The sequence below is a fragment of the Lynx rufus genome, unplaced genomic scaffold, assembly GCF_022079265.1.
Source record: "Lynx rufus isolate CCGP_SWC_20201006 ecotype Redwood Valley unplaced genomic scaffold, mLynRuf1.p SCAF_57, whole genome shotgun sequence".
NCBI lineage: Eukaryota > Metazoa > Chordata > Mammalia > Carnivora > Felidae > Lynx > Lynx rufus.
This window is the reverse complement of record NW_025814875.1, coordinates 532,038-546,355: the sequence shown is the minus strand read 5'-3', so window position 1 is coordinate 546,355 and position 14,318 is coordinate 532,038. Positions and strand designations below refer to the sequence as shown.

Here is a 14,318-nt window from a genome sequence, read left to right as displayed (position 1 = left end):
CTCGACTTATCCATCCAAAAAAAGGAAAAGGGAACGATGCCACGCACACACAAATGTTTGTTCATTCCCTTGACAAATATTTACCGAGCGCCAACGAGGGCCGAGTGTCGCCGTTCGCACACAACTGGGGGAGACGTGGTCTCCCGAGACACTCCCAGTGAGCTGTCTCCTTTACAGCAGCGACAACCAGCTAGAGTCAGATTCACAATTACAAACAAACTACGAAATACCTGGTTGAAGAAATCCTCATGCATCACAGAAACTTCCCAAAAATCCGGTCAAAATTCTAAAGGAGCTCTTCAAAGCACAGCACAGAAATTCTGAAATTCATCTGCAGTTTAACCTGCAAGATTCTGAACAAAAAACACAAGGCCTGGGGCTATGCCCTACGAGGCTGGGAGGCGCGTGACAAAGGCCCGCGCGGCCAGCAAATTGAACACAGCAGATACCAAATGTCGCACTTCAAGGAAAATCAGCAGGGAAAAGACCTTAGTTATTGAGCGATGGCATCAGGACAACCGGTTAAAAGTTTGGAAGAGAAGAAAATGGATTCAAATTTGATTCACGATTTGAATGTACAACAAAAGTCATTTAAGTCACCAGGAAACGCCTAAAGGATTAAAATCAAGTTTGTCTCCTTCTGCCTCTGGCGACAGGAACCTCGTAGATGGAAGGGCTGAAGGGCTGACTCGGCGTCGGCAAAAATTCGGGGGAAGGTTCCCGCCGAGCCGTGAGCCGCGCCCCCGAGGCGCCCGGGAGGCCCCGAGGACCCTGCGCGCCAGGGAAGAGCCCAGGACTGCGAGCCACAGGGACAGACGGACGCCCGGGCGGGCGGAGCGCGTCACGGGGCTGATTCCTGTCCAGGCAACAAAAGAGCCGTGGCTACTGCAACATGCCCGTAATCGTGGACCGCAGAGGCCTTTCTAGTCCCGAGAAGGCCTGCAGAGGAAACGTCTATGCGTCCCCTCCCCCACTCATGCTTTCTCTCTCAAAAATAAACATTTTTAAAAAACAGCGTACTTTAGACTTTCATTTTTTTTAATATGAAATTTGTCAAATTGGTTTCCATACGACACCCAGTGCTCATCCCAACTGGTGTCCTCCTCAATGCCCATCACCCACCCACCCCTCCCTCCCATCCCCCATCGACCCTCAGATTGTCCTCAGTTTTCAAGAGTCTCTTACGGTTTGGCTCCCTCCCTCCCTTTTTTCCCCTTCCCCTCCCCCATGGTCTTCTGTTAAGTTTCTCAGGATCCACATAAGAGTGAAAACATATGGTATCTGTCTTTCTAGACTTTTATTTCAAAGAATAGTAACATGCGCATTTGCTGTGCAAAATGTGGGAAAGGAGGAAAAAGAGGGAAACGAACTCGACCTTGCGGGGTGCGTCCTCTCACGCGCTCCTCGTGCGTAAACACACGCCGGAAGAACACGTTGGGCCTCGACGTGACGTGCACGTGGGCGAGGGGGGGAGGGGGGTGCGCTGTCACGTGAGCACGGGCCACGTGCCAGACATCAACCTGAACGCTGGGCACCTGCGGCCAGGGCGGTATCACCCGCTGAGCCCGGGCTCGCGCACGGTGCCTGGAGCCTCACTGTCCGCCCACTCCCCACCCCCTCCCACCCCCGTGCCGCGTGCTGTTAGGCAACGTGTGCAACCGGCCGGCGGGTGGGACGGGAAGGGAGGAACCGACCTGCTGAGCCGGCTCTGAGGGTCACAGGAGGTCGCGCACGTCCGGCTCAGAACGGGGCCCCACAAGCAGCTCCCTGGGCAGCCACGACCCGCGTCCCCTCCGCCACCCAAGACCTCGCTGGCTGGCCCCGCCAGAGCTCCAGCCCGCGTCTGTCCCTCGTCTATCCCTCGAAGAGGAGGAGGACGACCGCGCCCATCTCCGCATCTCCCCGCGGCACCTCCCCAATACTGACACGGTGCACGTAAAATCCGGAGCGGTTCGCGCCAAAGGTAGCTTCCGCGCCAGGGGCGACACAGAGCGGGGTCCCAGGGAGCACGGCCGTCGGTCCGCAGGGTCCACTGGACGCTCTCGGCCACGACTCTGAGCTGAGCACGCGACTTGCGGACCCACTGCGGGGAACGACGGGAGCGCCGTGCGCGACGCACGAGGCACGAGGCACTGAAGACAGAAGCCGCTCTCCAGCCTGAGGGTGTCGCCAGCTCTCCAAGGTCAAGGTCTGTCCAGCTCCCGGCTCGCGCTCCTGGCATTCTCCTGGCTCATCCGCCTCGGCCCCCCGCGGCAGCAGCGTGCCCCAAAGCCTCTTCTCACGCCCACCCGGTGAGGTCACCCGCACCCCAAGCTTCAAGACTCTGATGGCTTCCGCGGGCCGTGCAGTGCGCACGCTAACCGGCCCACGCCTCACCCCACTCCGCGGAACGGCAGCCCTCCCCACACCACATGCAAGCAGAGCCCAAGTCGGCTTCCACGGCCCGCGCTCCGCCTGCCCCACCAACCACCTGCGAACTCCGATGCACGCCTCAAGCCCCGGTCCAGACGTCCCACCTGCCGTCCTTGGCAGGACCGGTCTTGCCCTATGTGACGACACAGCATGTCGGTCGCGCGCTCAGAGTGCAGGCCCTGGGCTCCTCCCCAGAAGGTCGGGGCCCACCCACGTCTGCAGGGCGGGAAGAATCGGCGTGATCACCAGTCTCCGAAGAGCCACAGAAAGGAGGGTGCGCAGAGGGACGGACCCGGTCTGCACCTCTCCGGCCTCGTTGCTTAAAAGGACACGATGTCTGCTTGTCATGAGGGAATCTTGTTTCTTAAGCCCGGAAAAGCCCTAGATCCCCAAGGCGCATCTAAGGTAATTCTTCCATAAGGAATAAAAAGCACAACAATAGGGGCGCCTGGGTGGCGCAGTCGGTTAAGCGTCCGACTTCAGCCAGGTCACGATCTCGCGGTGCGTGAGTTCGAGCCCCGCATCAGGCTCTGGGCTGACGGCTCAGAGCCTGGAGCCTGTTTCCGATTCTGTGTCTCCCTCTCTCTCTGCCCCTCCCCCGTTCATGCTCTGTCTCTCTCTGTCCCAAAAATAAATAAACGTTGAAAAAAAAAATTTTTAAATAAAAAAAAAAAAAAGCACAACAATATTGTAAGTGGTCTGATGATACAAGACTCCGAGGAAAAACAGACAACAACCCAAATCTGATAAATAACTTTAGGTTCCAAATTTTCTTCTGAATGTTTCGAAATCACGAGCCTGGCCAGGATCTCAGGAGATCTGGCCCCGTACCAATGAAACAGATGTAGTTGTTCCCTGGGAGGGCGCTGAAGCCTGAGTCCACGCCAGTGGCAGACACGGAGAAGGGCGTCCGTGCGGGCCCTCCGGCCCCCGGAAAGCGGACGCGTCTGCACCGACCTTCATCCTCTGGTGGTGCCACGAGCTCATACCTCCTACCTTTCCAAACTGCTAACTCGAAATGAGCATTTTCATGTTAGCTATGAAAAAAATTACATGAGTTGTGGTCTCCATCCTGTTCAAAGGCTGGGCAAGAACCCAGACCCCACCTCCCACCCACTCGGGGACACAGACACCAGAGGGGTTCCCCCTTCACCACTCAAGCACCCTCTTTCAAAGAGCAAATCCCCCGAGACAGACCCACCTGTCAGCTGACATCTTTCCAGCTTCAGCGACGTCACAGAGATGAGCAACCGAGGGCAAGGGTCAGGGAAGGAGGGCCCAGACAAGGAACGCGGCAAAGCAAATGCACGCTCACAGATGAGGCGGCACCACAGATAAGGGATCGTGGGGGGCCGGGCCAGGTGATGGACTTCGCCAAGAAAAGGGCAAGGCCACTCTCTGGGTCTGCTCTCCCCGCAGGAAGTGCGGAAGCCCACCAAGGCGCTTTCTGTTTCAGAGAGAAAGGGGCACGTGGCCTCCGAGTGGCCACAGGGTTGCATTCCTGTGGCTCCCTATCAGCTCTGCTGTTGCACAATCAGGGAGAGCCAGGGTTTTACGGACTCAGGAGAAATGCAGACTGCAGCCACAGCCAGCAGCCCGTGGACAGCCCCGCACCACCCTGCCTATGATGTTTCCACACACCACACAGCACTGCGCTGTTCCGGCTTCAGTTTTTAACTTAAAAGTAGGACACGGGAGGGGCACATGAGTGGTTCAGTCGGTTAAGCGTCGGACTCTTTTTTATAAAATTTTTTTTGTTTAATTTTTTTTTTTTTTCTTTCCACGTTTTTATTTATTTTTGGGACAGAGAGAGACAGAGCATGAACGGGGGAGGGGCAGAGAGAGAGGGAGACACAGAATCGGAAACAGGCTCCAGGCTCTGAGCCATCAGCCCAGAGCCCGATGCGGGGCTCGAACTCACGGACCGCGAGATCGTGACCTGGCTGAAGTCGGACGCTTAACCGACTGCGCCACCCAGGCGCCCCTAAAATTTTTTTTTTTTAATGGTTATTTATTTTTGAGAGAGAGAGACCAGAGCATGAGCAGGGGAGGGGCAGAGACAGAGGAAGACAGAATCCAAAGCAGGCTCCAGGCTCCGAGCTGTCAGCACAGAGCCTGACGTGGGGCTCGAACTCACAGACTGCGGGATCGTGACCTAAGCTGAAGTCAAACGCTTAACCGACTGAGCCACCCAGGCGCCGCAAGAGTCAGACTCTTGATCTCACGGTTCTTGGGATCAAGCCCCGCATCTGGTTCTGTCCTGACAGCACAGAGCCTGCCTGGGATTCTCTCTCTCCCCCTCCCCACGCTCTCTCTCAAAATAAATAAACTTAAAAAAAAAAATAGGACACAGGAATGAATGACTTAATATGAAGTTTTAGGAACTGGGGCTTGGGAAGGGGAGGCTCCAGGCCCCACACACCAGAGACCCGGGGGGGTCAGGGGAACGTGGCACCAGAGATCCTACCCTTTAAGCGAGTTTGCGAGCCATCTGGGAGGCGTGCTGATTTCTAACAGTCTTCTGGGCAGAGCTGGTGTCTCAGGAAAGTGTTGGGTGGCTCCCCTAGGCCACTCTGTTACTCACCCTTTGCTGGGTGAGAATCTGGGGGCTCTACAAGTCCTTATGAGCTCCTCAGTGGAGTCGATCACTAAACCGCACCCCCCAGAAATACCCCCAGGACGCTGGGCAGCACTACTGGCCCAGGAGACACAAACCTCAGGGCCTGGGGGAATTGGGGCGGGGTGCCAGGCCCCAAACCACTGCTCGTAGAAACTCAGAATGCAAAGCAGATGCGCAGGCAGAAACCACAGGGCGTCAACCTGAGGGTAAGGGGCTCACGCCTCACTGGTCTCCGTCCACACAACTGCTTCCAGTCGCTCAGAAAACCATCAGCAGCCCGGCCCCTCTGGACTTCACAGCCAGGGGGAAGTCACGATCCGGAGGACGGCAGTGGTTCCCGAAGAGAGGCCCCCAGAGCTGCAGCGGGAGGGCCGGGGCGACGGATAAACATGCGGATTCCCGAGGTGCACTCCGGCCTACCAACCGAGTCAGGATCCCTGGGGCAGGACCGACAGTGTGCAGAAACAGGCTCCCAGGAGGCTCCTTTCCTACATGCAGTTTGAGAACCACGGTTCCGAAAAAGATGGTTCCTTTAAACAGCAGATTTGAAAGAAAGACCACCGGGACAGGGTCTGCGGGGGCGCCGGGCACGGCTCCCAGGCAGCAGAGGTCTGTCCCCCTCTGGCACACGCCTCGTCCCTGCCGGGAGACACCACCGCCTCACTCACGGCTAAGGCAGCCCCATGGGGAAGCTTATCGTCCACACCGTCCATTTCCAAACCTCCCGTGGCTAATCCTCTTAAGCCTAGGCTGCAGCACGGGTTGGGTACGGGGCGGTTCAGGTGTCTGTGCACCACCCGCCACACGTGAGCCTAACTTCCTACCGATGGATTAAAGTCGAAATACGAAGCAAGTGCCACAAACTGCTAGGTTTAGATAATGACACATCCCTCGTGTGTCTGGGGAAGACTCTAGCGCCCAAGCGGCTGCCGCCCCGCTACGGGACCCCAATCCCTCACTCGGCCCCCGGGGTCAGGGCACGCTGCCCTCTGAGGGCCCGAGCAATCCTGACTCGGGGATGAATGACCCTTAGAGCAAAAGCACGTCATGACTTCCTCCGACCCACAGAGCCACTGAGGACAATGCCCCAATCACACCTCAGAACAGGACAGGACAAGCTCCCCGAGGCCGGAGACAGCGCCTGACTCTCACCAGGCGCCCATCACGGCCTCGCTCGACAAGATCCGTTAGGCGAAAGGCTGACTGACCGCGTCACTCCTGGAAAGTCAGGCCACCTTGTCTGCAAGCACAGTCTTTCCTCGACATCACAGACCTGAAGGGACAGGAAAATCGGGCCCACTGCCTACAAATAATTCCTATAATGCAAGGTGAACACCTCTGACGGCATGGCCTTGCCCACCCCCATCCACCACCAGGCCTGCCACCCGACACTCAGACCCGTTCTGAGGGGCGGACCGAGCGCACACGGAGCACTGCTCCCTTCTGGGGGGCCTGGGAAGGGCCCGAAGTCTGAAGGACTCGGCTCCGGACCCCTCCCCACCAGATTCCGGTTCTCCCACAAAATCAGCCTGGGAAAGGTAAGCAAATGACTGGGAACACGTCCCGCTGGCCCAAGAGGAGCTCCGTCTGTGAGCAGCTACGCAGTCGTACCAAAACCCAACCACTCCCCGGCCGACCTCCTGTGGGGAGCCCTCGATGACCGTCACAAGGTCTCCCCAGTGCTGCAGTATTCACAGGATTATCACACGGACCACAGACGTCTGGCTCCGGGCCACATGCAAATCGGTCCTGCACATACAGGACCCCTCCTGTTCGCTTACTCTGGGAAGATGCCACCCCCGCCCCCCAGAATCAAGACACCGGCAGGCATCCCACCTGCACGCCCAGCGCTGAATCCTGCAGCCAAACACGGCTTCTCTGCGAAGGTTTTCCAAAGGCATCAGGTGCTAGACTGTTTTTCAAGTCCCGATACTATAGTTTCTTCAATGCGTGGAAAAACTATCGCCACATCTGCAGGAAAAGCATAACCTTACAGCACAGCAGATGCTCTCGAGGCACTCGCTGACGACCACACAGACACTGCGACAGGAGCATCCGGTCACACTGAGCACCTGCGACACGCCTGCCACTCCCCTGAATGCTGGGGAGGCAGTGCTCCCAGACAGTCTCTGCCCGCGGCCACGTACCCTGGTAGGACACAGCATCGGCGCTCCGATACCCGAACGGGACTGGACCCGCCTCCAGGAGCGACAGCACCGAACCTCTGTCTGCTCAGGGTTTCCGGCGCGGCCTGGTGAGCTACAGCTTATCTGGGAAATTGTGGGATCCGCAGGTTCCCCAGGGATGGTCCTGGCCTCTTCCCACCCAGGGGGCCTCGCACGTCACCGACCGCTGCAGGCCGAGTATTTAGGGGCTTAGGGGGCGCGAGTTAGAAGCGTCGCCATCCACACTGCGCTCACTCTGTGACAGCTGAGGACTGGACCTCGGGGATGTAGGCAGACGCCCACCCCGGTGTCACCCAGACCCTACCGCATAAACCTCTAAGAGAAATGATGGTTCCTAATCAAGCCCCACTTCGAGAGTCATTTCTACAATAACAGGGTTCTTTGCTTTCCTTGGAGGGATTTCGCTCTGGTCAGACAGGAAGACTGAAACCCAGCGGCTGATGGGTAAAGGCGCCCGAACAAGGACACCTGTCCGCCCCTCCGAAGCTGGCACTTGGTGTCCACACCTCAACCCCGGACGCGTTCGGCCCTCCTCTTCTCGGGGAAACGGCCACGTCCAAAGGGGAAGGAAACTGGTAACGTGCATACGAGCAGAAGCGGAACAGGAGAGAATTTGGTGAAGGTGGATTTGGGAATGTTCTAGCAAAGGCAGTCCACCGGGTGGGGCAGCTTCCCAGACCCCGCTGCCCCCGAAATGCGGCGCTTAAGCAGCACAGGGCAACCGTATCTCCAGTCTCACAATTCAAACCTTCCTGCCAGCGTGGGACATAAACGCTTCAACCCTTACTACGCAGACTAGATAATCGTCCAACGTACCTAGATGGAAATATCAGACACGACCCAACCACCGGTGTGGAAGAGGAAAAAACAAGGTTGAACCCCTGCTGGAAACTGCTGGTTCCTGTGGCCTCGGCCCCAAAGGCCTCCCCTGCCAAAAGCTGTGCCCCCCATCTCCCTGGCTGACACCTGGCCCTCGCTGGCATTCCCCCGTCATTCCCTTCCCCCTCCACCCCTGCAAGTCTTTCCCAGCGCCCCCCCCACACACACACACACCGGGACCCCTGTCCCCTCCACAGTGTGCAGCACTGGTTGGTGTTATCCGTATCTCCCCACACTCCAGAAAGCCCCACAAGGACAGGATTGTTTTGTTCAGCTGAGCCCCCAGGGCCTAAGCAGAGGGAACGCGTGAGCGGACGAGAAGTGCCCCAGGCCCTCCTAAAACAGGAGGTTCAAGCAACCCCAGCCCAGGGCCACCCCCAGCCCACCGCCTATGTTCATACACCTGTGAGCCGGGAATGGTTTTTACACTTTTAAATGGTTGGGGGAAAAAGACGGAAAGAACATATTTTGCGACATGTGAAAACCACATGCAATTCAAATCTCAGGCCACAGATAAAAATTACAGAAATGCTGCCACGCTCGCTTCTTGGTTGTTTCTGTCCCAGGAGAGCGGAGCAGTCAGAGAAACAGCACGGTTACGAGACCTAAACTATTTAGTCGGTGGCCTTGTCGTTAAAACCTTCCCCCTCCAACTACACCAGCTCCTCAGAGTCCAGCCACGGACGTGAAACACAACAGACCGAAAATCGGGACCGGCCGGAATCGGGGTGAAGCTCTCTGAAGAGCGGACGCCTGTTGTATTCGTGGGTGCTGCGCGCCACGACAGTCAGCTCGCCTGAGGGGTCTGGCTCACCCTTCTAGAGGGCCGAGGCCTGCCCCCAAACCAGAAGGTGATCCCCTTCTATGCTTTCACTCCACAGACGTCTGCCTGGCACCTACTCTGCGGGCAGCGTCCGCGAGGTGAGGATACAAACATCAGGAAATGATGGGGCGCCTGGGTGGCTCAGTCGGTTAAGCATCCGACTTCGGCTCAGGTCACGATCTCACTGTCCATGAGTTCGAGCCCCGCGTCGGGCTCTGTGCTGACTGCTCAGAGCCCGGAGCCTGTTTCAGATTCTGTGTCTCGCTCTCTCTCTGACCCTCCCCCGTTCATGCTCTGTCTCTCTCTATCTCAAAAATAAATAAACGTTAAAAAAATTTAAAAAACAAACAAACAAACAAACATCAGGAAATGGGGTGCAGGCCACGCCGTGGATGATGGATCAGAGGAAGCCACGGTGACGTCACACGATGACACAGCACCTGCTTCTTAGGAGCTTATTAACTGGGAGACCGAGACGAACCCATGAGAAGTCAGGTCTTGATAAAACAGCTAAATGACACTTGAAGACCGCCGAGTGGACCTCTAGGGCCCGACAGCCGAGCAGAACCATTCAGCCCAGAAGGCCGGTTCAGCACCTCCATTCTGTGTGGGACACACCAGGCTCCCCCGAGCTAACACATGCCTGTCGTTAAGCTGCGAGGGGTTTCAACACCAGAGAAATGTGCATCCTTCCCACAAAAGTGGGTTAAGAATAAGGACGCATGCCTGTGTAGTTGCGCGTGGCTCAGAAACTGACACCACGTCTGTTTGAGCACCAAATAGCTCCAAGAAAGGGGCCCAGGGAGGGGGATGCATCTGCTGACAGTCTGGTGATGCTCGGAGCGCCCCAGGCTGCAGAGACCTGGCGGAGGAGAGGGACTCCTGCTCTGTTTTACCCGCAGTCAGTCCTCCCTGCGCGCCAGCTCGCTCCACAACTGTCCCCCGCACCGGGGAGAAGCCTCCAGAACACCAGACTCGCCGGCCCCAGAAGCATCGGCCTCTGCCTGACCACTGTACCAACTTCCAAGTGCAGAATGTTCCCGGTGCCTTTTTACTACATGAAAAAGGCAGAAATCAAATGCAGTAAAGGGAAAACTACTACACCTTATCTAATCCCAAACCACTGGTATTCAAAGTCAAAGAAGGTACACTTGTCAGAACAGATAACACAATTAGATACTCTGCGTTTTGAACGCTCAACTATTCCTGGAGTCTCTGCTTTCAAAGAGGGTCTGAGTCTAACTTCCAATCTCTGGCAAATCACAGCCCCTCTCTGGCCTCCATTCCTTGTAAAATCTGTAAAATAAGGCGCTGGATCAGATCCCTGAATTCAGGAATAGAGAAGTTTAGCAAGAAATTCCAGTATCAGCTTTCATTAAGACTCAAGCAGTAAAACATTCTGAAAAAGCCAGCGAAACCACAGCTTTGCCAGAGAGGGCTGACCGATGCTTTAAAACAAGAAACACATGATAACACGGTAAGCAAACTGCTGATTCTTCTTTTCCTCAACTCATCTGTCAAAAGAAATGGTATCTGTAAAATGATACCCAACCAGCCGGAGCCAAAGCCTCCTCACTAACCTGAGGCTCCCCTCTGCAAGTCAGAGGCTCCCCCATGGCCGAGGACCCTGAAACGAAGCATCAGCACTTACAGGAATCAGTTCTCGGACCTGAAAAGTGGGAGGAACATAAATTACTAATTTCCGCTTTTACCACCACAGAAGTTTTACGCCCGCAGCTCAAAAGTTATCACTATACGCTAAAATTCCGCCTCCAAGTGAGCCCCTACTCTGGAACCCGGCCTTGCCTGTGTCTCCGTTCCCACGGTTTTTGTAAGGCAGACCCTCAGCTTTACAGATTCGTCACAGTCGGTGATCCCCATGAAATCCACATCAAAACTCATTTCCTTCTTTAAAATACTCTGAATGCACACAAAGGTGGACAGGATACCGTAAGAAGCACGGTGCACCCACCACCCGTCCCAGACATAAACACCGCAAGGGGTAAACTCCATCCTGAGTCCGGGGCTCATCACCCCACGCGGCTCCCCACTCAGCACACAGACATCTGCGTGACCTTTTTAACCGGCCCGTAAACGGTACCGTCTGTGTGCAACCATTCTGTAACCTTTTCTTGCTCCGTTTTACGAGCCAAGCGTGTCGACAGCCGTTTCTTTACGTTCGCTGCTGCATAATACTCTGTTACGTGACCATACCATGTACTTGGCCACGGACACTGCCTGTTTCACGTGGCTGCCGCGTGGTGCCCGCTCTGCGCCAGCCATTTCCCACGACATTTCCTGGACGCTCACAACTCGAGGAAGGGGAGACTCTCACTGGGCTGAAAAGGACGCTGGGACAGACGGGTGGCGTAAGCCGCCCAGCACAAGCGCACGGCAGACCCGGGCGAGTTCCAGACCACTCACCTCTCCCACCACGGTCTTCAGGCTCAACCTCAAAGCCCCACTCAGGTCCACACCAACATTATTCGCATTTTTCTAAATGACAAACCTCATAGAGGACTCGGAAGTCCTCTAAGACAATCTGGAAGAGGATGCTCTATTTCGTTCTTCAACAAACAATCCCACAGTAAATGCATCTGACGCAGGGCCGTCCACACGCAGTGAGGACAAGCCTTTCTCTGGCACAAGTCCGGGTGCTCCTGGAGTCATTCCCAAGTTTACACAAACGGTTTCTAAGTCAGCCTGAGCTGAACTGCAGCCCTGCCTGGCTTCCTCTGGAGGAACAGGCCGTCTGCACCCACTTGGAGCGGTGTGGAAGGGCCTGGAAGAACCCGGGACGCAGAGTCTCCTTGAACCGCAACAGCTGAGCTGCGGCGGCTCTGAGAATGGCTCCAGCTCCAGCTCCAGCTGCTGCCGGCTCGGCTCGGAGGTCCGGCAACAGCTGTGCGCTCACCAGGCCCAGGGACTCCGCAAGGCCCCCGCCGCTCTGCACTTGGCCGGGGCCGGCGCAGCCCTGCTGCTCCGCGACACGGAAGACGGTTGAGGGTGGGGGCTCGGGGGAGGGGGGCGGGGGCCGAGGCCAGGAAGGAGATGCGGACTTCAGCAGGAGGGCCCCCGGGACCTGAGGGCGGGGAGGCCTGTGCGTCTCCCACCCCGTCTCGGCTACAAGATTAAGGAAGCCTTGCTCGGGCGGACCCGGTTAAAGCAACCCCTTCCCACCTCTCCCAAGAAAACAGGCTCCGCCACTTTCGGGCTGTGCGACCCCGACAGAGCGCCCCTGCCCGCCAGGAGGGGCTGCAGTGAGTGACCTCTAAGGGCCCCGCCGCCCCCGACTGTGCGCAGGGCGAGGGCAACCGGCGGATCCCACTCAACCCCACGCCCCACGAGGGAGACGCACCGTTACCCCCACGTTACAAAAGAGGCAGCGGAGGCACAAAGGGGTCGTAACCCAGGCCAGTCAAGGAGCCCTCAGTCGCGAACTCCCGGGAGGGCGCGGGGAGCCCAAGAGAGCGGCGGGGGCGAAGGACGGGTCCGGGCACTGCGCAGCCCGCAGCCCCAAGCCCGGGTCCGCTGGGCCCCGGGGCGGGCGGGGAAGGGAGGGACGAGGGCGCCAGGGGCGGGGAGGGCCGGGGACGCCCGGGACGGGGGCGGTAGGGGAGGGGACTCCAGGGACGGGCGGGCGTAGGGGAGGGACGGGGGCGCCCGCGCCGGGGTCGCCAGGGAGGGACGGGGACGCCGGGGGCGGGGGCCGGGAAGCGACCGGGGTGCCGGAGGGGCGGGGGCGCGCTCCCACCTTGAGCACCGTGACGGCGCCCGCGCTGTGCACCTGGAAGTGCGCGGGCGGCTCGGCGCCGGGTTCGGCCGCGTCGTCGGGGCCCTGGTAGCTGAAGCAGGCGTCCGCGATGTCTAGGTGGCCGAGGGGCAGCGCGTCCTGCGGGCTCTTGAAGTAATAGAGGTAGCAGCGGCGCGCGTCGAACACGAACCAGCGGCTGCGGTAGCCGCGCAGCGGGCCCTTGCCCGACAGCTTCTGCAGGTAGCCGCACAGCCGCGCCGGCCCCGCCGCCGCGCCCTCCCGCTCCTCCTCCTCGGCCCGCGCCCCGGGCCCCGGCATCGCCGCCCAGCCGCCGCCGCCGCCGCCGCCCCGGCTTCGCGCGCCCCCGTCAGCGCGCCCCCGCGCCGCCCCCGCGCGCCCCGCCCCGCCGCTGCGCACGGCCCGCGGGCACGCAAGGCCGCCTGGGACTTGTAGTTCGCCGCCCCCGCCGCCCCCGCCGACTCCGTCCCGGCCCCAGCGAGCGTGGCGGTCCCCGACCCGGCCCTGTGGGCAGCTCGCGTCTTGCGCGGGGGAACGAGGGCCGCGGCACCTGCCCCGGGCCGCCTGTGCGCGCCATTCGCCCGGGGCCCGCAGCACCTGCGGGAGGGGGCGGGGTGCGGGGAGGCGGCCGACGGCGGGAGTTGGGGGGGGCGGGGCCCCGGCCTGGGGAACGGTCGCGGAGGGCGGGGCGGCCCGGTAGAGGCCACGACCGTGCAGACCGGCCGCCGCCAGAAGAGAGGAAGCGTGAGAAACGACGACACCCTGCCGGTGGCGACAACGTGGACCCAAGGCCCTCGTGTACAAACTGAAAAACACACACACACACAACGTCGGATCAGAGAAGAATCTGGCGCTCGCCGGAGGGGGGCGGGGATGGGGGTGTCCAGGCTTCCAGGTGCAGCTCAGGGAACAGTCGGTGCTGATGTAGCAGCGACACCGGCGGGTCACTGTCGTGCACCTGAGACCAGTGGAGCACGTGTGCCAAGTGCACTTCCGCTGAAAGAGGAAGGTAATAGCCGAGTTTCTGAAAGGGCCAACTCAAAGCAAATACCGCGCCGTCTTCCTTCCGCGTTTTTTTACACAGGTCCGTTAACAGACTCAGTAAAAGGCGGACAGCTGAGCCTTCTGAGATGGGCAGGGCACCACCAGTTTCCGGGAAGAGAGAGCTCAGCCAGCCAGACATGCCCCCTACCTTCACTGTCGCGGGACATAGCTTTGGTGGGCGCCCCCCACCCCCACCCCAAGGATCTGCCCGGCGTGGCCCCCACCTTCATGCCCTGGGTTCTCTTTGAGCACAGAACACAGGTGTTGAGGGTGATCTCTGGAGCCAGACTGAGGGGATCCGTCTTCTAGCTCTGCTACTAACCAGAGGTGTGACCTTGGGCAAGTTACTTAACCTCTCTGAGTCTCAGCTTCTTCACCCAGGGAATGGGGATAATACAGTTCGTACTACTGTCCTTGTGAGGGTTACAGGAGAAATGCACAGCAAAGTGCTCAGCACGTGCCTAGCACATAGTAGGCCCTCCATAGGTCCCAGCTGTCATTACTATCGTTGTATAGTGAACACGACTGTCCTAAGCAGCGTCTGAGAGGGCAGTCCTGCAGCAGACCAGCCAGCATGGGGGA

General features: G+C 58.7%; 1 protein-coding gene across 3 annotated transcripts in view; it reads right to left on the bottom strand.

Moving 5' to 3' along the window:
- TBC1D2B (TBC1 domain family member 2B) overlaps window positions 1-12,992 on the bottom strand; it is a 71,606-nt gene extending 58,614 nt beyond the window's left edge. For 2 of the 3 annotated variants that reach the window (XM_047101116.1, XM_047101117.1), the window contains exon 1: window positions 10,501-10,551. In XM_047101116.1, the coding sequence (XP_046957072.1) occupies window positions 10,501-10,536 (36 nt within the window). In that variant the 5' untranslated portion in view covers window positions 10,537-10,551. Of the gene's footprint in view, window positions 1-10,500; window positions 10,552-12,674 lie in introns of those variants that run through there. The other variant, XM_047101115.1, reaches the window with a different exon arrangement.
- Window positions 12,993-14,318: the final 1,326 nt, after the last annotated feature.